Source organism: Cydia amplana, chromosome 13, assembly GCF_948474715.1.
Source record: "Cydia amplana chromosome 13, ilCydAmpl1.1, whole genome shotgun sequence".
NCBI classification, from domain to species: domain Eukaryota; kingdom Metazoa; phylum Arthropoda; class Insecta; order Lepidoptera; family Tortricidae; genus Cydia; species Cydia amplana.
In genome coordinates this window covers 6,411,909-6,436,065 of record NC_086081.1, presented here as the reverse complement: position 1 = coordinate 6,436,065, position 24,157 = coordinate 6,411,909, and the positions used below count along the sequence as shown (strand labels likewise).

Below are 24,157 nucleotides of genomic sequence, written 5' to 3'. Positions count from 1 at the left end.
ATATTCAGAAAAGTCCGTATTTTATTACTAAGTGGAACATGAATAGCTTGTATTACTTTTTTGGCATAAAAGTAATCTAAATTAGTCAAAATATTTTGACTAAATATTGCGCTACTGCTACCTACTATATAGGTACCTACTACCTTAGTAACTTGGTAACTTTGTCAGTCACCAACTATTTTGATGCTACCTACAAAGAGCATCAAAATAGTTGGTGACTGACAGGTCAGGCTTCGGTCTTGGTAAGTAATATAGTCAAATACAGTAGGTCATAAGACCTAACATTACTACCAAGACCTAAAAGTACCTATTGTTTAATATGTATCTACTCAGAGATGATTTTTAATTAAAGGAGATTAAATACATATATGTTATTCAACTACAAATAAAAAAATTAGATCTATTTCAGTTTACACATTTTTTTTCGTTTAATTTTAATAAAACATTAAAGTTTTTAAGCATTCAACTTTATTTAATTTTCTTCACTTTATTATTTTCTGATATTTAAGTAGGTATGGTGTTTCAGGTTGGTAACAGGAAATAAGAAAACCACACCTCTCCAAAAACTCTGCTGGTGATTCACATCTGTAAGTTTAAATATGAAACATGATAAAAACACTTAAATTAAAAACTTAATGTCTGGGAGACCGAGTTTTGCTCGGGAAACATATAATAACCCAAAAATGCGTTTTCCCAGAGATAAAACCTAGCTAGATCGATTTTGCGCCCCCGTAAACCTCCATATAGCAAATTTCATCTAAATCCGTTTAGAGCCGTTCCCGAGATCCCCGAAATATATATACATATAAATAAATAAATAAATTTACAAGAATTGCTCGTTTAAAGGTATTAAAAACTTATAAATAAATTATTAGCCCTAAATCCTGGTAGTGAGTTTAGTGACCTACCAAGTGCGGTAGGGTGCCCTTCTCCAGGCTGCCCGCTTGCCCCGCTGGATAAGAATGCTGATCCGCATCATCAAAAGCATACAGATATAAAGCGCTTTGACAGCTCCTCATAGAGGCAACGCGCGCTAGGCCGCACGCCATAAATCTAAGCTAAAGTCTTAAATTCGAGATCATGAACATGAAATATTGTTCGCTATAATATTAAAATCATAGGTATTAGACCTATGATTTTACTATTATTGATTGATATTTATTGAAAACAAATTTTACAGCATTACAGCTAACACCAATGCACTGTAAAATTAAGTATTAAAATTAAGTAAGTAATAATAAAGCGATTAATAAGCTACCTATTGCATGTTTAATTCGCAAAAACGTAAAATATCTTTAAAAAGTTTACGACTTTGGTCGGCAAACAAGTCGCAGTCAGGTGCAAAAGATAAAAGATTATTAAGGAGTGTCCGGGAACGGACAATTGGAGAGTACTGGTGTGCAGTCGTGTGAAAGGTTCCATTATCTAGGAGGCGATGGCCACGACAACGTAGGTAGTTGTCGGGAACAAACAAGGTAGTCGTTTTCGCCACCAAGTCTAAGCAGTCTGACTCTCCCCTTAATATTTTAGATATAGCAGACATTAGATTAACATTACGCCTTATCTCGAGGGAGTTAAAGCGTAGCATACCGAGTAAAAATTTGGTTGGGTATAAAAAGGGGTAATACCCGTAAGTTTTTTTATACAAGAAGCGGAGAAAAGCTTTCTGTACCTTTTCTAAAAGCAAGGTGTAGGATTTTTCATGCGGGTTCCAGATTAAAGAGCCCGATTCAATTTTAGTTCTAACTAATGTAATGTATAATAGCTGAACTACTTTGGGATCATTAAAGTTTTTTGAATTATAGCGAAAAGTTAGCAGGAGACGGCCGTGCCGTGGTCGTGATAGGTACAGCATGCGTGGACCAGACAAGCAAACCCTGAATTATGTCCCTACCTATTTGACTATACCTTTGTTCACCATTATGTTCACCTATGTATATTTACTCTTCTTTCCAAGATAATCATCTTTTTCAAGATGTAACCCGTATAATCGGGCTGTATAATTGCCTCAATTTTTTTTACACAAAGTTGTATGTAATCTTAATTCGATAATTAATGATGTTTTACATATTTATCATATACTATTTTGCAAATTTTTCTTGGATATTTGTACGTTGTTTATTTCGATTGACGATTACTATGACAGCGTTTTTTTTTTCTTTTTTGGCATTTACTACAGTAGCCAGTGTCATGTCGATATAAAAACACTTTAAAAATGGAAAGGTTGAGTCCTCAATACAGTGACATTATAACTCAAACAAGAACCATCCAAAGGGGGGTGGGGGGAAATTTCGTTATCTGCCTCTCTATCACTCTTGCATATACGAGCGAAATTTAATGGTGGCAGATAACGAAATTGGTATCGCGGCAGGCCCTCTTTAAACAAACCGCCTTGATTCATCAATGTTATATTTATTAGGAACAAACGTTGACTGCCGACTGTTCTATATATTATACTACTCTTTGCTGCCCACTTCTAGCGCTGGCGGTACACCGCGAAAATCAGTAAAATGCTGCAAATGGTGTTAAAGGTCTGAAAATCGGTACGATTGATCTTTAGGACATTTGAAACAATTTGACCCGAAGCGCCAACAAATAAAAAAAACGAGAGGAGTTATGACGTCATGTTTTTTTGTATGAAATAAAAAAAAATGTTTAGAAACCTATCGTGTATGGTATTAAACGAAAGGGCTTTCTGAGCCAATGCTAAAAATATATCACATAGTTACATTTCAGTCATTTTGTTTAAATTATAATAAAAATAGTTTTCAAAACATACCAAGTTTGGGCTTCTCCAGATACAATACCATAATTTTTTTTTTGTAAAATATACCTCAAATTATCCCTAATATCCTCATATCTAACCCTAATAAAGCAATTTTGAAATTATTTACATTTAGGTTTTTTTTTTAATTTTTCAATTTTACAAAGTGTAATAATAGCCCTGCCGAATTACTCAATACGAGTAATAATGTCATTCGGGTAAAATAAGAGTATTGAAACTTGCTTTTTCTACTCCCGTACTTTTATTTGTCATTTAAAGGGTCGTGCACACACCTTTAAACCCCTAACTTATAGTTATCAACACAAGTCTTTAGTCTATTCCCCAAAAAAAATATTTGTGCATACACGCAGTATCTTTTTGGCACTTTTACGATACTTCGTGTAATCACCACTTAAAAAATATTGTATGGAATACATTGTTTCCAATCTAATTTTAATTGTCATTTCTGACAGATGAGTAAACCATATACATGTTTTGGTTAATGGTACGATTATTTTCATCTTTATAGGGCTGTATCTCCTAAACCGTGCGTCGTAGCACAAAAATAATCAAAATTTCGTTCCCCTTTGAAACTCCTAAGTAATATTTAGAAAACACAAAAAACAAAAAAATTAAGATTTTTTTTATAGGGTTGTATCTTCTAAACCGTGCGTCGTAGCGCAAAAATATTAAAATGTTCATTCCTCTGTAAGAAACCCTAATTAATATTTAAAAAAAACACAAAAAAGAGATTAAAAAACACAAAAAAAAATTTATAATGCTGTATCTCCTAAACCGTGCGTCGTAGCGCAAAAATAATCAAATTTTCGTTCCCCTTTAAGGAACCCCTAAGTAAGATTTAAAAAACACAAAAAAAGAAAAAAAAAAGAAAAAAAAAGAAAAAGAGGAAGAAAAATATTTATAGGGCTGTATCTCCTAAACCGTGCGTCGTAGCGCAAAAATAATAAAATTTTCGTTCCCCTTAAGAATCCCACGCACTGAACAACCTATCACATTAGGACATGAAACAATCATCATCATCCATTTTTATTATTATTTCATTGCATTTCAAAGTAAGTGCTTGGTCGTAGAAAAAGTATTGTATGCAACGTTGTTTAACTGAGTCAAAAAATACTAGTGGCGTCTTTATTAACAATTTTCGGTTGTTGTTTGTTGTTATTGTTACTCACGCCACTCGCCTTTTTTGACCTCTCTTAAACAACAGTTGCATAAAATACTATTACATGTTCCTTTGGTAATATCTAAGCTTTAAGTAAGAAAAAGTTATGATGAGTGGGGGGCGGAGAACTCGGGAAAGGGGGGACGTTAAAGGTGAGTTTTTTCGGTTAATTCTTTCTTAATTATTACATAGACAATTTTTACTACGACTTATCCGATTCCGAGATATAAGCGACTTTCTGAAAAAAACCGTTATATATTAATTTTATGCTTTCTTTTTAAATATTTAATTGAGAGATTCATAGATCACACTATGTAAAATTGAAAAATAAAAAAAAAACCTAAATGTATATAATTTCAAAATTGCTTTATTAGGGTTAGATATGAGGATATTAGGTATAAGATTAGAGGTATATTTTTCAAAAAAAAATTTGCCGTATTGTATCTGGAGAAACCCAAACTTAATTGGTATGTTTTGAAAATTATTTATATTATAATAAAAAAAAAATACTGAAATGTAATGATGTGATATATGTTTGGAATCGGCTCCTAAAGCCCTTTCGTTTAATACCAAACACGATAGGTTTTTAAACAATATTTTTTTATTCCTTACAAAAAAAGATGACGTCATAACTCCTCTCGTTTTCTTTTTATTTGTTGGTGCTTCGGGTCAAATTGTTTCAAATGTTCTACAGATCAATCGTACCGATTTTCATACCTTTAACATCATTTGCAGCATTTTACTGAATTTCTCGGTGTACCGCCAGCGCTATATAGGTATACTTGGTCAACCAGATCTTGACAGTAGACAAAGGCGGCAATTTTGAAAAATGTAGGCGCGAAGGGATATCGTCCCATGGAAGATTTGAATTTCGTGCCTTTTTTTACTGACAAGATTTGGTTGACCAGCTATATACATATTATACTACTCTTTGCCTACGCCTTTGTTTTAAACTTTTTTTTAACAAGTTTTCACAGACAATTAAAAATTTGACATAGACACATCAAGGCGGTTTGTTTACAAAGGGGCCTATCGGGAAGTGCGAAAATCGAAACTCAGCTATTTGCCTCTTTATCGCTCGAATATGCAAGAGTGATAGAGAGGTTAGATAACAAAATTTCTAATTTCTGACTGTATTTTTCTTTAAATATTTTCAAATATAATTAAGTTGCGTTGTTTTATCACAAAGTTAAAAAGACTTAAAAGACCACTGTTTGTATCATCACCATCAGATCAGCTCGATGGTAACCATAAAAATATTGTATTGTCACCCATATTACATATTATGTACTTATGTAAATTTTCAGCTTCATTGAACACCCGAGAAGTGGGTCAAATCTAGACACGCGGTAGCGTGTCCAGCCAAGTTCAAAGAAAAAGGAACTGGCGACGCAGCAACCGTGTGTAATATTACACGAACCATTTCGAGCTACTTTTGACCCCTTCACAACTTGAAACCTACTTAACCTACACACATGAAATTTGGCACATGTATTCAAGTCCCTTAGCTTGTTCAAAATACACTATTTCATAAACATAGCTCAAACAGTTATTGATAAATTAACCTTTAAAAACCGGCATTTTTGTGACTGACTGACATATAGATCAAAAACCTAACCCACTTCCAGGTGACCTAGAAACTTGAAATTTGGCATCAAGGTAGACTATTAGGTGTATATAGAAGGAAAAATGTGAAAATTGGAAATGATTGATATTTTGATGGAAAAAAATAATAATTAATACTTATAGACCAAAAACCTAACCCACTTCTAGATCACTTAGAAACTTGATATTTGGCATCAAAGTCGACTATTAGGTGCATATAGAAGGAAAAATGTGAAAACTGGAAATTATTGATATTTCGATGGAAAAAAAATAATTAATACTTATAGACCAAAAACCTAACCCACTTCTAGATGACTTAGAAACTTGATATTTGGCATCAAGGTAGACTATTAGGTGCATATAGAGGGAAAAATCTGAAAACTGGAAATTATTGATATATCGATGGAAAAAAAAAATACTTATAGACCAAAAACCTAACCCACTTCTAGATTACTTAGAAACTTGATATTTGGAATGAAAGTAGACTATAAGGCGTATACAAAAGAAAAAATGTGAAACTGAAACTTTTTGACAATTAACCGCGCGTTAGCGAGGGTCTCCTTTTCAGCTTAGGCAAACTGCTTTCATGATGAATACTATAGTAATTTCTGTACAAAAAGTAATGATATCCCAACAAAAACATAAATGTGAAATGAGAGCCAAGTTCAATATTGAGAATATGTGTCGTTGTTAAATCGCCGACAAAAGAATTGAGATCTATATGAGTGCCAAGTTCTGTGCTGTGTAGAAAATCCTGAAATTATAAAGGATTTGTCTTGGCTAGTTTTTAACAACAAACCAAGTTTTTGAAAAACTAACAGAAAAATATATATTACCTATATGCCTATACGTAAAAACTAGCCAAGACAAATCCTTTATAATTTCAGGATTTTCTACACAGCACAGAACTTGGCACCCATATAGATCTCAATTCTTTTGTCGGCGAGTCAACAACGACACGTATTCTCAATATTGAACTTGGCTCTCATTTCACATTTATGTTTTTGTTGGGATTTAATTTGCATGATTTGATTGGAACCACATTGGAACAGACAGACAACCAACGGGACAGATGAAACTTAGTAAAAGCTTGAAAAAATGTGGCTTTTTCAATTTCTATTGCAACTTCAGATGAAAACGGGGTTTCTATTGTTTCCCAGATAGTTTTAAGCCATAATGTATTGTTTGCTCGAATTTTCGTTAGTCATAATTCATTTGGTTCAGAAACGCGTCACTTTTCAGGATTGCCATAAAACAAATCTAACCTAACCTAACCTATCTATAGGATAACCTAACTAAAATCTTGAAATGTTAACGGTTTCAGTTTTATGAGTAATGATAATATGACAAACAATACATTATGACTTAAAACTTTATGGGAAACAACGGGACCCCATGAAAACGTCCTTATTGAAGCATAAGGACCCTTAGTTTATGGAAAGCCACATATAACAACCAATTCGAGGCTACTAGGTGGCAAAATACGACTCAATACGAGTAGGTAGGTCAAATACACGAGAGTAAGGATTTATATTTGGCCAAATATTCTTGTGAGAAAGTTATTCTTCCTCGCGTTATCTCGATTTTGCCACGGATCATGAGAACCTATTGTTCGCTTGACAATTAATCTCAAGGATTGGCGTAGGCACTAGTTTTTCCGAAAGCAACTGCCATCTGACCTTCCAACCCAGAGGGTAAACTAGGCCTTATTGGGATCTGTTAGGCTGTTAAAGTTTAAAGTTACCTACTCGTAAGTCTCGTAACACAACATATAAGTTTCACATAACAAAATTACTTACATATATATATATATATATATATATATATATATATATATATATATATATATATATTATGTACCTAAACATATTACTTTTCTAAAAAAAGGACTGAAATCTAGTGCTGCGAAGAAACGGTATTTTTGTTCGGCTTTTTTGTTGCTATTTTGGCATATGGATACATGGTAGAAGAAGTAAGTATGGAATCCTCCTCCGTTTTGCGTGGTCCGACGCACCTGGCCGGGTTTTCGCGATTTTCCGTCAATGTCTGTCAATACCTTATTTCTTACGAACACCTAAAATAATAAGTTTAAAATTAATCTCAATGTCTCCAGTTTGCTGTTCATTCAAACTGACAAAATCCAAATTTCTGAGGCAATATACGACCGCTGTCTTATATAAGCCATTAAAATTCATCATGAATAACCCCACGTTGCGTTGTTATAAATTTAATTAAATAAATAATTATTGTATTTAATTTATAACAACTAATTAGGCATAGCGTCCAATTTAGAATATGACACAGGCACTAGTTCTTACGAATTTTACCTTAATTTATTAATGAAAGGACCTGAGGTAAAAGTGAGAAGAGGTTAATAAGTAGATGCACCAGCTAGTCGCCGACGCTCCGCTTCCCCCGGGATTAGCCCTTAAGCCTGCACCTAACAGACTGGCTCATAGGGGGCTATGAGCTTGCTGTTGCGTCAATTTTCATTTTTAGAAAAAAAAACTAGTCTACTAACTACTAACAACACAATAAATGCTTATTTTGCCGCATTCTTCACTATCTCTCCCTATTTCACTGCCATCTAACCCAGAGGACAAAAATATAGCTTATTGTGGCTACTGGCTACTCCGTCTTCCTCATGACTCATGATATTTTACTTCACCATAAAGTAATTGGTGTAATATCAAATGATATTTTTCACACAAGTTACAAGAAGTTCATTGCTAAGAGCCGGGGTTAGGACCCACGACGATTGGTTTAAAATTTAAACTTTATATATAATTTGTTACCTAGTAATTATACTAAATCTGTTTTCTTTTTGACATTTAGTGGTATATGTATTGCTGTATGTTTATTGTCAAGTTTTTTTTAATTCTGGACAATTGTCATATATTCGTTTTCATGATAGATCTACACCAACGCAACTGCATGTCATGTTCTTGCGGTTTATTTTTATAACGCCAAGATCGAAATTTGACTGTTAACTCCATCTTGCGTCGAGTAGGGGAATCAAAAAACTATAGAAAATAGAAATGCAGTTTACTCTATGCCATAGAATCCCCTTTTAAATGTCATAAATCCAAACATGGCGGCCATACCAATAGACAACCAAGTCTAGCGATGAAATGATTTGTTTACATGAGATTCACTGACAGGTGACACACTTTACCTATTCGACAACCCATGATTGTTCAGATTCAAATGAACTTCAACATGCGACGTCAAAAGTGGCATGTCGAATAAGGCCCCTGGGCCCGCAACCCAGTTCAAAATTTAACTCCGTTCCTGTTTATTATCAGTGTCCTGGCTTCGGGAGTCTTGATGTAAAACAAAGGGGACAAAATTACATAGAAAAATAAGATAAGAATAGATGTTAGTTCTTCTTCATTCCCCCAGCATGGCGTTTAGTTCGTGGTTTCTGAGCAAGAAACTAACCACTGTGACCCGGCTTAATGTTGATACAAGGATCGTGGTTGTCGGAGCGTCGAGAACGGCTATGGGATTTCTAAGCAAACTTTTGTTCAGGTAAGCTTGATAATCATTTATCTAAAACTCTAAATTAGCCATAAAACCAGCTGTTTTTTTGATAAAGTAAGAAAAGCACGAAGATCAAAGGAAATTAATACAATTACCTACTTACTTACTTACTAAAATGACAATAAACTACCAATAATATCATTTCATTATTCTATTAACCTCGCGCTAATCGCGCTAAGCGCTAATCCTATTAGCCAAGCGGACCCCAGGCTCCCATGAGCCGTGGCAAAAATGCCGGGACAACGCGAGGAAGATGAAGAGCCATTAAACGCCGCCAACAACGTTGCAACAAAAATCTGTGCCAATGACGTACTTTTCAGTGCCAGCGCGTCATCAGGATTAACTTTTGCTGGTTTCCAGTGACGCGTCATCGTACCTGACGTTCACGAGCGTGACCCTCGTATCGACTGACGGCTTGCCGTACGTGCGGCACCCTGATCCTTGCGCGGAAATGATGTTCCCGCGCCACCGCACTACCACGCAGAACTATCTTCAGAGCACGCCCTACACTTACTACGTCAACGTGGTGCAAGGAACTATGGTGGAAATTAACACGTAAGAGTTTTGCAGTACCAAGATTTTGTGAAAACAGACTAGTTATGTGGGCATGCGTGTGTTATCACTATGCCGTAGAAGCTCGGTAGAAGTGGAAAGACCGACAAATGCTGGCTGGACAGCCAAAGGTATTCGAAACAGTAAATGAGGGTGCATTCGGGAGTAACGGTTAAGATTAGACAGATTTTGGAGAATAGAATGCGAATAGAATAATTGTGTTGTTTTGCGAACAATGTATTTAATAATTTATATCTTATATCAAAACAGGGAGGATAAATACATAGCGGTAGCAAGCGGACAGCGATATTATTACGACAAACTCTTCCTGATGTTTGGCCAGCAGTTTCAACACCCGGACTATCTGAAAGCCGTTTTAGAGCGAGAAAGGGATCTTCAGTGCGTATTTTTTTCATTTCTTCTATTTAATTATGTTTAGGTCTAAAATTTAAATATAGTCAACAAACCTGTGGTTCTTAACTTGTCACGTGTATCACGCCATGGAACTAATCGACTGGGTGCTTCCGAGAGGCGAGGTCGCCATGATATTATTTTTTTACAAATATAATGTATCCAAGCTTTAGTATTACGCGTGGAATTGGTCCATATTTTGTTAACTAAGCAATCGTAACAAAGATTTGCACTTTTAATTGATTCACAATCATCCAACATGTAGACAAGGAATGACCCTATCGTACACGCGTCTGGATGTACCATCTCTTGGGGAGCCACAGATCGAGACCAGCTACGACACACCCCCGAACGTGTTCATCATCAACACAATCTCTGACGCGACCAGAGTGCTGCGGCAGATCACCAATTTAACTTGTATGAATAACAAAGGTATCTACTTTATTAACTGAAACATGTTCATCAGAACACTCATCATGTTCATCATGTTCACTGAAACATCATCAGTTTTTAGTGACAAAAAATTTTACTGTGGAATTTCCGGCTATTATTTTTCAGTCAGGAGATATTGTATAACCAGCTTCCAATAGATAACGACGGGCAAAGAGATCGGAACACATCCCTCCTTATTCCATGGTAACAAAGGTGTGTTACCCTCCTAAGACCCAAGGTCCTACCTATAGTTGTTCAGTTCCATGAAATTTAAACCATATTCAATTGGAACAGAGTTGCATTTCCTTTGTGTTGTAAAATTTTCAAACAAATAAAAATCAACTTTATTCCCTGCACTATAGGTTCAATTTCAGTGGCAATGGGTTTTGCATTTGTATGGCGGGGCCTTAGGAGAATATTTGGCCATTTTGGCCGTCACTATCTATTTGATGCTGACTATACCACAAATATACCTATTTCACAAAAAGTTTAATGAACAGACATGAAATAACAAACTTGTCTTAACCCTTTTCTGAATTCAGGAAACTGCGAAATAAATTATGTACTTATTAACTTATATAATTTTATTGTAAGTAGGTATGTCTGTTTTTAGATAAAATAATAGTGTACGGATCTTCACTGCAAGTGTACTGCTGCATAGCTGCGCTGAAAGAAATGAATATTCCGAGCAAAAAAATCGTATTTGTGGAACCATTTCCGTCCGAAAACCCGCGGGAGACCAGAGTTCCCATGTTTAATAACGTTTATGTAAGTCATACAGTCGCCATCAGATATATCGGAGCGGCAAAGGTACTCACAAATATCTGAACACGACTCTATTATGAAGACGCTATAGTGTGTTCAGATATTTTTGACCACCTTGGCAGCTCCGATATATCTGATGGCGAATGTATATAACATAATACACAATGAGTATTTTTTAAACCGGCAATCTTGTGATGATGGGAGTTTATACTAGACGAGGACGTTATTATACTGAAAGAGTCTTGAGGAAGTATGGCCAGCAGAAGTAGATTTTCGTTAATATGGGAAGGAAAAAAGAAAATGAAGGGAGAAGGAAAGGCAGTGGAGAAGGGAAAAATAGAAACAAACATATAGGTTATCTTCGTAGGCTCAAACAACGGTAATCAATCTGGAAAAGGATCCGTAAGAAATTAAGAATCTCCTAAATCGTTACAATGTGTCCATACGACCTTCAAACCTCCAAGAAAAGAGCGTACTCCCATCTTAAAGGCCGGTAACGCACTTATAACCCCCTCTGGTGTTGCGGGTCCATGGGTGGCGGTAATCGCTTACCATCAGGTGATCGCAGTCTGCTCGTTTGCCTCCTATATCATAAAAAAATATTATTATTATTATCCAGAGCCCACTGCTGTGTCCCCTCCCCTTTGCCCATAAAAAAAAGTAAAAATAAATCTCACCTATAGGTTGACCAAACGATCTCTGAAGTCCTTGAAGAGCTCGGCATAAAAGTGCTGCGCTCATACTACTTCCAGTTTTGGAAGACCGACAATCGCAACGTGGTCACCCACGTGAGCTTTCTATCGCACTTCCAAATGGTTGAGCTGGAGTGTGCTGCGCTGTTTTATTATGGCACACAAGGCATCGATGCCGATGCCTTCCAAGGTAAAATAAAACATAAGTAAATATCTAATATTGAATATAAAAAAGACCGAAGTGATCTCATAAGAGCTCCGCGAACAGTTTTGTGCGGAGCTGTAAAAATGGACAGGATGACCTAGTAACAGTAGACCGCTAATAGTCCCAAGCTATTCTAAAAGAAAGAAATATCTTAAGTATTCGTTTTTTATTGCAATACATTAGGACAGTGCCATTTGAGGGTTTGCTAGCTTATTGTATTAGCCCATTTGTAGCCTAAATGGAAAACTGAAACTTGAGTGCTGGCTCCTATCACGCATGCACTCTTGCGCGATAGAAAGCTTGCCACTTTGTAGTCTAAATCGAAATCTTAAACTGAACAGCAATACTTCGCGTCGCGTCGATAAACAGGTAAGGCTCTATCCCCTAGATTTCTCGCATCTTCCCTGTATTATCCAATCCCTGGTGGTAGGTATTAAGTGTTTATTAAAGACTAACGACCCGCCCCGGCTTCGCACGGGTTAACAAATTATACGCAAACCTTCCTCTTGAATCACTCTATCTATTAAAAAAAAAAACGCATAAAAATCCGTTGCGTAGTTTTAAAGATCTAAGCATAGGTACATAGGGACAGACAGACAGCGGGAAGCGACTTTGTTTTATGCTATGTAGTGAAGCGCCGAGTGCTCTAATTGATAATCATTCCTTTTATATCCAACTAGCAATCCATAAAAGCAGTTTAGTGTATGACGAGGGTATTCTGATCGACCACGAGTGCCGCACCAACAACCGCTCGATCTACGCCGCCGGGCCAGCCACGCGGTACAGCAAGCGCTACTTCGCCGAGATGAGGGACCATCAGTATTACGATTCTTTTGAAGTCGGTGAAAAGGTACAGTTGCCCTAAGCTCTCCTATATCCTAGTAAGTCCCCGCGTACTTGTACAAGTACAAATTAAATTCGAATTATGAACTTTTATTTAAAACACTCCAAGGGCGAGTCGGACTCGCGTTCCAAGGGTTCCGTACATTAAGTCCGACTCACGCTTGACTGCACATTTCTAATAGGTTTTTCCTGTCATCTACAGGTAAAGAACTATTTTGTGTATTTTTTCAAAATGGTAGACCCAGTAGTTTCGGAGATAAAGGGGGGAGGGATGGTCGGACAGACAGACAGACGCACGAGCGATCCTATAAGGGTTCCGGTTTTCCTTTTGAGGTACGGAACCCTAAAAAAAGTAAGTTTAGCAAAAATTGTCTTGAGGCTTACGACGTTTTGGAATAGTTTCCATGTCTGTCTTCAAATTACCGATGGCCTAGGTACTGATTTAATTTAGATGTAGATAGTACCTACTTTGCAGTTAAAAAAGTGTCTGTTTTAGCTTGGAATACAAATCAGAAACCAGCTGGATCCGTTGTTCTCGGAGAACAAACCTAATTGTAGAAAATCGATGCAGACCTCTGTGAAGAGCGTTAGTTTTGATTCTACTATTTATCCCAGTACTGCAAGAATATTCGCTGAAAATGCTGGGGAGTCGTTCTACAGTTATAAATCGTTAAGTATCACTGCAGAGTTAACACATTCAGTGCATAATAGAGTTCATAATGCAACTAAAGGCTGGATTCCACCAGTGTGCCGCACAGTGCTGCACTCTGGTGGAATCCCTTAAGTGCTTAAAGCCACAGCAGTTCATATTATAGAATCTGATATCGCATGGACCAGAAAATTACGCTTACCTTCCTTCAAGTTCTTTCTAATGCTAAAAAAAACGAACTATACGACCATCACTGAATGAGAAGTTTTACAACCCCGGTCATCAGTTTGGTTTGCGGATAATATAATTTTAAAGTCAACTGTCAACCTTGTAGGAATTTGAAGCGTGATTCAAAGCACCAACCAGGCAGAGAGTACGACCGGCTGCCGGTGTACAAGAACGCCCACTCTATGTACTGCATGATGCCAGGCGGATTACAATATCTGGAGGTCAGGGCTCCAGGGCTGAAGATACCACATCCTTATGTACAGTCTTTGGACTTCAATGTACGTATAAAATTAACCAGTGTCATTAGCTTGACTCTTAGTAGCTTTTTAAGTGTGACCAAGTCATACGCAAGAATTGGCTGGCAGTGCATATTCGAAATCGAATTATGTAATAAGATAGTGTGACACTTACAAGCCACCGGTAAAGTTAGACAAGTAAAGTCTGCAACGATTTTGATAGCATACGCAGTGCAATGCATAATTTCATAGAAGTTTGACGTTTAAAATAACACTTGAACTGCGTGTGCTATCAAAATCCTTGCAGACTTTTCTAGGTGTAACTCTATATTCTTATTTTGAGAATCATCAGCCTGTATGGCGGACTGGCATAACTTTTAGAAGTTAGATAGGTAGATAGGGTAAAAAAAAGAAGGTTTTATCATTTACCGTGGTCACTCAGGATAACAACACGCTTTATAGTAACGATTAGTGTTGTGGGCGTCCACGATATAAAGTATAAATGCGTTCAATAAGCCTGATAATATTAGCAACTATTAATATACTTACGCATACCTAATTTTAATCACAAGTTTGGTAAATACCAGTTTTATTACTCCATAATTGTTTCTTCAGGGCTTCGTAATGGAGACATTTAAAAAGGGCTACTTCAAGTTGCACATGACCCCAAACTTTGTCGTGGACGGCGTGACGTGTTTGACCCCTGCGAAATACTCCATCGCACACTTTAAGGCTCTTTTTGGAAAACCTGCAACAATACTGAACAATATTCATGTAAAATACACTGTAAGTCGACATTATTCTTTGGGTAGGGTAAACTACCCAACTATTGGTACTGAAAGTATCAGTCATTGGCACCTATTTTTGTATATAATATGGTCAAAAGGTGCCAACCATTCGCGAGGCACCGACAATAGGGTAGTTTACCTTACGTGTCCATTCAAGACAGACACAAGAATATATATTATTTTTAAAGAAAAATGGGAAAAATGCACCGCCTAATTGTAATGTTTATATATTGGTAGAGTACATCTGTACGGAAAGAGAAGAGTCGTGGAATGTATTGGGCCCCATACATTCTACGACTCTTCTCTTTCCTCACAGACTCTATATATCGTTGCCTAAGTACCAATAACACAAGCCTTAGTGTAAGACCTAAGTGGACGCTGACGCTCTTGTTGGGCGTGCAGCGGGGCGGGGCGTGCGGCGTGCATGTTAAACAAATGCAAGCGTATAGGAGCGGCCTTAGTGCACGCTGCTCAAATTACTCGTGAGTAGGGCATGCAGTATCGGTCCCGGTACCAAGAATTTCATTTCCCGGTTCTGGGCATGGCCGGAACCGGGATTCCCGGTTCTTCCCGGTTCTCAAGGCACCTTTTGATTACTTTTAAGAAATTGTTTGTGTTAGCGTACAATCTTTATGAATGACTTATTTTCATATAACTAATTGCATAAGAATTAATAAATGACTTATTTTATTATAAATAAACACTTAATTGGCGTTACAACCTATTTTACGAAATTAACCGGCACACTTTGCCTCCGCCTGGGCCGAGCCACACGGCCGTAGCGTAGTCGATGCACTCAGCACTATGACGGCACCGCCTGCCTGCACGAATGTCTACTTTACTAGGTTACTTTGTCGGGTTATTTGGGTCCCCCGTTTCATAGCACCATTATTAAATGTTATATAATGTCTCGAGCTAAAGTACTAAACATTACTACTATTGAAATGGGAATAAATAGTCATATCATGAGAACCGAGAAGTACCGGTACCGGGTCTTCAGTACCGGTTCTTTTGACACTATAAAACGGTTCTCATATTCCCGGGAATTCCCGGGAGCATGCCCTACTCGTGAGCCCGACGCCACGCTGCACGCCTCGCCGAACGCTCCGGTTCGAGCGTCCACTCAGGCCTTACACTTATTGAGTGGGACTGTAGGACTTAATCAATTTGCAATACTTATTTATTTATTTATTGAATTACATTTTGTTCAATAAAAGGAAATAAATCTTATTATTTCTATTGCAGACTAAGAAAGTGGACAATTTATACGATTTCTTCATTTCACCGGGGATCATGTTTTTGTATCACGACCATATTGACGAATTGTTTGCAGTTGTTAAGGAAATTTTACCTCTGGTAATTAAAATACTTAGTTATTGTTGTAATTAATTTAACCTAGTTTTTTACTTAACGATTGTAGTGTTGAACGTATTGACTTGTAACTTACAGAATAAACCCAATGGGGAAACCCTTAGCGAAGCATTGACGGAGGCCAACGGAAAATACAAGAAGACGGTGAGTGTTGCAGTAATTTACCGAACCATCTGTTTCAGATCTGTTTTTCTTACGTTTTAGTTTTAGCTAAAGTTCGAGTATAATATGACCGCATATTTTGTTCAGGCTTATGATTAATTGGTGGTTTTTTATTAGTAAAAGCGGAATTCCACCACTGTGCGGCACAAGCATTGTTGTACTCAATATGCTTGTGCCGCACACTGGTGGAATTCCGCTTTAACTGTAGAGACACCTAGAACAATTGCACACCCGGAAACAACGTGTATACCGATAGCGCCACGTTTCCAGGAACATAACACTATTATATAAAAAAGCGGCCAAGTGCGAGTCGGACTCGCCCACCGAGGGTTCCGTACTTTTTAGTATTATTTGTTATAGCGGCAACGGAAATACATAATCTGTGAATATTTCATTTGTCTAGCCACAGAATAACTAATAGTACTACCGTACAGAAAATTCACTCCTTCACAAAAGTCAGGTTTAGGTATAAAATTACACCTATATCGCCGCCTGCAAGCAAAATTGAAACTTATAACCGCGCACGAACCGTGAATCTCCTTTGCGCGCCGCAGTTTTATGACCGAGCTGTGAGTGTCGGCACGGGGTTATCACTTGACAAGTTTTTATACCTATACCCACTGATTTATTGTTTTTAAGATAAATATGTAGGAATTACAAACGTTGATTATGTAAACATACATTTTTTATCCGAAGATAGCATGTCTGATTCTCGCGGAAGTAAGTTTCGAAGCCATTGTGTATTTTCAATTTTGCGCGAGCGCCATGTGACACGACTATCGTGCACGCCGAGCGGCAGCCCACTGCCATACGCCTGTCCGATGGGCGCGCCGGCCAAATGTACCTAAACTGCGGAGTGACACCCCCCTGGTCTAGCTATCACGGTTCATGAGATACAGCCCGGTGATAGACAGACAGACGGACAGCAGCGGAGTTTTAGTAATAGGGTTCCGTTTTTACCCTTTGGGTACGGAACCCTAAAAAAGGGCATCTAGATCTAAGCACACGGCAGCAGCTTGCCCGGCCAATGACACAATATGCAGTTTTTCAGTAACTACTTTTAAATCCTTAGTTACTCTCCAGATTACTAATAAATCATAACTTGCAGTCGGCTATCCGCTCAAAGTTCGAGAAGTCTCCGCACGTGGAAGCCATCGCGGCGTACGTCCTCGAGTGGGTATCTCAGAACGACCTGCTCCTGCCCATGTACTACCAGCCCTGGCAGAAGCCAGACTTCCAACACGACATTGGCTACCATCCTGCCTTCGATGACGACAAGAAGGAAAAGAAAGTTACGTCACGTTTCTTCAAAGATGAATAAATTGGTTGGAAATAAATTAATGATATAAAACCTGTCTTTTCTTCTGAAAACCTGAATTAGAAGAATGTTAACACTCCAAACTAAACACATAGGTACTTAAATAATCGAAATATTCGGGATAAATTATACTACACTTTGGTACCACAGATTCCCGCACCCTTTTGTATTTTCGTCTATGCTACAATATCTATTGACTAAACTTTTTGGCTTAAACTTTTTACAAGCATGTAGTAAAAATATAAATAAACTTTATTATGCTCCGGCTGACAGCACTGTTTGTCAAGTAAGATATTACTTTGACATTACACTAAATAACATTTTTTTAATCGTATTTTTATTTAAATATGGCAGGTGATGCACCAAGTGGATGTGCAAGTAAACCCTTAGAATTAGACAATCTGCTAATAAAAAATGTCAATACATGGGGTAACGTTCAGTATAATATACCACTTAGGTTATCTAGCACTGAGACCAGGTCTTCAACTAGCATTGGACATCGCCATATACCTGATGTACCCTATGCCTTCGACTGCGTAAGTATTATGAACATATCTTACTTTTTAGATTCTTAACCCTTCGTATGTCTAATGGCTCCTCTACATGATGGGCCATCGCTGGCCACTCCAAGGGACGTATTTATGCGTTAGAGGGAGCAAGTGATATTGCTATCTCATTCTACCGCATGGCTGCGTCCCTTGGAGTGGCCGGCGTTGGCCCATCGCGTAGAGGAGTCATAAGTAATCATAAGCACTGATCAGTCAGTACGCACAAATTTAAATCGATTGTTTAATACAATAGGTTTAAATTCGTTCGAACTGATCAGTGCTTAATATTTTAATATACATACGAAGGGTTAAACAACTGGCTCTACTTATAGTAAAATAGGTAAAAAATAATCAGATTGGTGTCAGTACAGCCAGCAGCAGAAGAACACCTCGCCTGCTAGCAACTTCTGCTGCTGGCTGTACATACTCGGTATAATAAATCATTATCAGATTGATGCGTACAACAGCATCGAACTACATCGACCTAGACTGATAGCAGTGATGGCCTTAATTTGACTAAAGATAAGATAGAAAACATACCTACCTGGTAGGTATAGGTAGGTACCTACTAACTGGCTAAAAGCGAAAGGCGCGCAACGCTTTTCCCACTAAATCCAAAAATAGGCGGATCTTTCAACCACAAGGGGAAAATGTGTAATTGGGGGTGGGTTTGTTATTTAGTAAAGTTATTGTGCACTAACTAACCTAACCTACCTATTTTCGGGGATGCAGACAAATGAGTTAAGATGTACCTACTCGTACAAGTTACGCTATATGTATTTCCAGAAAATCAATGAACCGCTACCAGAAAGGCTTTGCGGCCGAGACATGGTGGTGGAGAAGGAGAGCTACAGGACCACGACGGGCGAGTACTGCGTGAAGCCCAACCCGAACAAGGCCATGGAGCGGTCCGACTGCTCCATCAACTGCCGCAGAGTCATATTCATGACCGGAGTTGAGAAAAAGGTACTAATATTTCCCATCAGATTTTTTTACACAGCATGACATGTTTATATTTTTCTAGGTAGGTATTCCATTGTCATTATTGAAGGCAACCCCATCTTTGTTGTAGGTAAGTATTACCTATCAGTCAGAAAACCCGCATACAATTTATTTCGTCTCCTCCTTTTTAATGGTTATTTTAAAATGCTCCCTATGTCACCCCGACCACAAAATAGTACAAATCATATATTATATCAATTGACACCTCATTCATCAATACCTCAGTCTCAGCGTACTAACTCGAACAGTTTTTGATAATGACTACACAATATCAGGCTGGTGGCTCACATTCTCATTGAAATAGCCCCAACGTCAAAACTTGCCAATACAAATTCAATTGAAATTTTCCAAAATAAGTATTTATAAAATAGAATGGAATGGGAGACCTTTTTATAGGCCTCTGGCTGGAGGTATTTAACCTTTTAACCGCCGTAGACCGATATATAATTGACATACAAAATCGGGCTCATTTCGCCGCCGTCTGATAAATAAGATAAAACTTCGTGTAACTTCGTACCGCCGGCGACACGAGCACGCTCGATGACGTATTCTATGGCGGTTATGGCGAAAAAGCTTAATATTGTTACGTAGGTATTTGGCATGTCATTTTCACAATCCTTTTTCACCTCGAACACATTCTAATGTTCAACTTAGTCAGTCGATAATTGACCAAGTTTGTAATTTTTAACGTTGCAGTTGCAAGGGCAGACAATACGCCAGCCAACACTGTTATCGGAAATGAAAGACACCTTCCGTGGGATCCCCAGGTCACCGCTAGCGCCTCCGGAAATCACCGTCAAACCGCCTGACCCGGAGTATATATTTGATGTTAGTATTTAAATCACTTCCGAGCTTTCCCTGTGCTTTGATTCCGCATGGTTAAACTCCTGTCTTGTCCAAATCAAAATTATGAAATCAAAAAGTGAAAATGTATCAGGGTGACAGATCTGATGCTGACACTTCCAAAGATTACTTAACACCTTCACTGTCCCAATCTGGATTGTTAACATTACGGCTTTGTAATAGAGGCTTCGTGACCCATATACGGGGCACGGACAGTGAACGTATTAAATGTAAATTGGAGTCTTCTATAAATGATAGACAACAGTCACTTATCTACATTTTAGTTGAAGGCGACGAGCAATCTGATATGCGATAAAATTATAATGAGGTCTAAAGAAATTTCTAGGTCCAAAACTCCAGGTCCTGTTTTTCTATTAGTACCTACCTGGAGCAATCCCTATAATAAGGACTCTCACCAATTCAGAGCTGATATTAGACACTACCTTTATTTTTTAGAATAGATCATTATTTCATCGGTTGTTGTTAGTCCTTTCAGAAAGATACCGATCAGAGATTTGATCAGATTTTTTTGACAGGTAGTAGCTTCCGGCAGAAACGAGGAAACGCCTATATTCGACACGGCTACCGGGTTCCGTAGATTGATGGATCCCTACGTGTCCACGTACCGGCACTACCACAAGCCCTTCACCGTTGATGATCAGTACGGCATCGGCGCCAAGGATCACATCACCTTTTATACTGAATTTAACACTCCTAAGGTTAGTGGAAATGTGGTGTCACAAATATTTTAAGAGAGAATAACCTACCTAAATTGTTTTATTACCATTACCTAGTTACTTAGGTATAGCATAATCCAAGTCCCTAAACAAAAGACACAAACACCTCCCGAGTAAGTATGACGGGGAATATCCACAAACTTGCATCCACTCCAGAATATTCTAGTTCTGGTGTAAATACGGACATAATAACAATAAGTGAAAGGAATTTCTTGTATGCTCTTTTGGATATAAGGTCACACAACTGTAGGCACCTGTTCTTAGCTTCAGATCTTGACAGTTAACAAAATAAAAGCGAATCCAATTCTTATTTTAATATATAGACCCGAGGATTTGGCCCAAAACTCAAGGAGATCTGGATGCCTCTAACAGCCAAAGTTCACCGAGGCGTATACGACAGAATCCACGTGAAAAAAGAGTACCACGAAGTGGCTGCGTGCCACAACCCCGTCAATAATATAAAGGGGTAAGTAAACATCTGCTGAATCTAGTATATATAGTTGGTCAAACCAATTTGTTAGTAAAATAAGAACCAAAAAAATTATACTCATCCTTTTCTTTTGGGTGCTGGTACTGTGTAAGACAAAGATAGTATGATTAGTCAAAAGTCAAAAGCATTTATTGCAAACATATTACATAATATTAGGTAGGTACCTATACATAATATGGACCCTGCAAGGGCGCAGCAATCTTATAAATAAATAACAAACTAAGTACTACAGTAGTTTCTTCTGACTTACATAACATTATATATATGAGATCACATTAATGTATCGTAAGAGCTAATTTGCTTACGTTAAGCATAATATTAATAACATTTATTTAATATAAAATGAAACAAAATGGTTTAAGTGCAGATACCTATAGATATTTCTAATAATAATATGATACCTCATCATAAAATTCCTGAAGCGTGTAAAACGATTTCTCTGTTAAGTATTTATTAAGCGATCTTTTGAATAGATTTGGGTTTTCGATTTGTTTTATTGATTGGGGTATTTTATTAAAGATTTTTATACACATCGTGTGTGGTCCGGAATGAAATATTTTTAAGCTAGAAATAGGCAAGGAAAGGTAGTTATTGTGGCGAAGATTTAATGCTTTTGTGTGGCGGTCTTTTGCTTGTAGAAAAAAAGAGCTGTGTTGCTTGACGAAAGTGCAAACTTCAAAAATGTATAAGGAGGTAAGTGTTAATATTCTTAGGTCTTTAAAATATGGTCGACAACTTTCCCATTGTTTTATGTTAACTAAAATTCGGATGCACTTTTTCTGTAAAATAAATAGGTCATTGGCATTTGTGCTATTACCCCAAAGGAGTATGCCGTAGCGGAGTATAGAGTGGGCGTAAGCATAATAGGCGGAAATGGCAGTTTTTAAATCGGTTGTTTTTTTTAATTCAAATAAGGCATATGAAAATCTGGATAGTTTATTGCTAACTTTCTGAATGTGGTCTTTCCAATGAACGTTTGTGTCAATTGTTAATCCTAACAAGGGAAATGTATCTGTTTGTTCCAATTTTATATTGTTGTAAGAGAAATCTATACATAACGGTTGTTTTTGGTATGGTCTGAACTGCATCAATTTTGTTTTGGTAAAATTCAATTTTAAGTTATGCTCGGTTAGCCAGGAATCTAGTTCAGTCAGGATATGGGTAAGGGTTGATTTTAGATTGATGTTATCTATGCACGGAAATACTACTGAAATGTCATCTGCAAATAAGATACTAGGTGTATTAATAGAGTAGGGCAAATCGTTAATGTATATAAGGAACAGTAAGCAACCTAATACACTACCTTGGGGAATAGACTGAGTAACATCTACTGTATTTGAGTGTATGCGCGAAATCAATCCTGTGTGGTTGTTATAATGCTCTATTTCTACGAATTGCACTCGATTTTTGAGGTAAGAGACAAACCATTTATGTACAGTTCCTCTTACCCCAATACCGTTCAATTTCTTCAACAGCACATCATAGGATACCCTATCGTAGGCCTTGCTCATATCCAATAATAGTCCTGCAGCATATTGTTTGTTATTTATTATGTTTAATATTTGATCTATATAATTATATACTGCCAATGTTGTGGAATGTTTTTTTCTAAATCCGTTTTGATTTTCGTTGAATATAGAGTATTTTTCACAAAAAGTGTAGAGTCGTTTTGACATAGCGGTTTCTATTATTTTGGAAAAGGTTGGCAAAAGAGCTATGGGACGATAGTTATTACAGTCAGTGTGTTTACCTTTTTTATGAATGGGTTTAATGATTGATAATTTGAGTGAATCTGGGACTATGCCTTCGGAAAAGGATTGATTTATCAGAAAGGCAAAGGGTTCGGACAGTTCGTCTGCACACTTTTTAATAAGGACGGGTGGGAGTTCATATCTCTATGTTTGAAATGAAACACTTCCTTTGACAAACTATACCCACTGGACCGAACCTCATTGTACCTCGCTACTCGCACGAATGTGGTCAATAGAGGTTTCAACTTTTAAACCCCCTGTCCTCCAACTTTAGCAATGAGTATATTCTAATAGTTCAGTCTTGGACCTATCAATTTTACACCTTTTGAACGCCATCTGTCTTAAGTATCAAAAAAGTTACACACTATCTTATATTAGCATATACCTATCTACATTAAACGAACTTCTATGTTCCAGAGTCTTCGAATCCGAAACAAAGAGGAAATTCAAGGTACCCTTCGCCATCTCCAGTCTCGCCTCCTGGGGACACGGGGAGAAATTCGACTTGCCACCTTTCCCCCCCAACCCCTACCAGACCAACATTGCCCCCTTCATGTATTGTAGCGATTACTGCCACATAGCCCAGGGAACACCCCCATATTCCGTGATTGACCAGATAAAACACGTCAAGCCGCACAAACCGTGCAAGGAAAGTTATATCGTATCCAGAGATTTTGAACTATAGTTTATTTTGAAATTGTAAATGTTTATAAAAGTATATTGATTGAAATCTTCTTTGTGTTTTCCGATTTCTTGGACCTTGTTCTGAAAGGGAAAGAAAGGAGCAAATGAAAAACAATATACATATTATATAAAATACAATAACGATATACCTTATCAGTTACTGATCGCTACTGTAGCGAAGCGCAAAAAAAAACTTACAGAAGCCGGAGCTTAATTAGTCTTTTCTTTTTCATTCACACGATATTTTTTTTGTTATTTACGAGGGCTGTTTGATAAGTACCCGTTTTCCAAATGTATTAATATCACGGAACCGAAAATATCTATACAATCGTTTTAAGCCATTTTTCAGAGGTGGGAT

The 24,157-nt window shown here is 37.4% G+C and overlaps 2 protein-coding genes across 2 annotated transcripts in view; both read left to right on the top strand.

Annotated features, from left to right (window-relative positions):
• Positions 1-17,753, top strand: part of LOC134653401 (cilia- and flagella-associated protein 61-like) — a 30,579-nt gene extending 12,826 nt beyond the window's left edge. The window contains exons 17-29 of the mRNA XM_063508744.1: positions 8,952-9,080; positions 9,453-9,647; positions 9,915-10,043; positions 10,321-10,487; positions 11,101-11,255; positions 11,936-12,134; positions 12,830-12,999; positions 13,489-13,661; positions 13,976-14,147; positions 14,721-14,891; positions 16,139-16,249; positions 16,343-16,408; positions 17,535-17,753. Coding sequence (XP_063364814.1) covers positions 8,952-9,080; positions 9,453-9,647; positions 9,915-10,043; positions 10,321-10,487; positions 11,101-11,255; positions 11,936-12,134; positions 12,830-12,999; positions 13,489-13,661; positions 13,976-14,147; positions 14,721-14,891; positions 16,139-16,249; positions 16,343-16,408; positions 17,535-17,747 — 2,050 coding nt within the window. The 3' untranslated portion in view covers positions 17,748-17,753. The remainder of the gene's footprint in view (positions 1-8,951; positions 9,081-9,452; positions 9,648-9,914; positions 10,044-10,320; positions 10,488-11,100; positions 11,256-11,935; positions 12,135-12,829; positions 13,000-13,488; positions 13,662-13,975; positions 14,148-14,720; positions 14,892-16,138; positions 16,250-16,342; positions 16,409-17,534) is intronic.
• A 287-nt stretch (positions 17,754-18,040) lies between these two features.
• LOC134653257 (uncharacterized) lies at positions 18,041-23,830 on the top strand. The gene is made up of 6 exons (XM_063508580.1): positions 18,041-18,280; positions 19,079-19,258; positions 19,991-20,122; positions 20,674-20,856; positions 21,198-21,340; positions 23,533-23,830. Exons 1-6 carry the CDS (start codon positions 18,092-18,094, stop codon positions 23,798-23,800), a joined length of 1,095 nt encoding a protein of 364 aa, XP_063364650.1. The 5' UTR covers positions 18,041-18,091; the 3' UTR covers positions 23,801-23,830.
• Positions 23,831-24,157: the final 327 nt, after the last annotated feature.

Bases quoted from the DNA above. Each gene is read 5' to 3' on its own strand.
- LOC134653257 (XM_063508580.1), top strand. From the start codon at position 18,092: ATGGCAGGTGATGCACCAAGTGGATGTGCAAGTAAACCCTTAGAATTA. The intron at 19,259-19,990 runs GTACTAATATTT...TTAACGTTGCAG, and splicing joins TGACCGGAGTTGAGAAAAAG to TTGCAAGGGCAGACAATACG. The intron at 20,123-20,673 runs GTTAGTATTTAA...TTTTTTTGACAG, and splicing joins ACCCGGAGTATATATTTGAT to GTAGTAGCTTCCGGCAGAAA.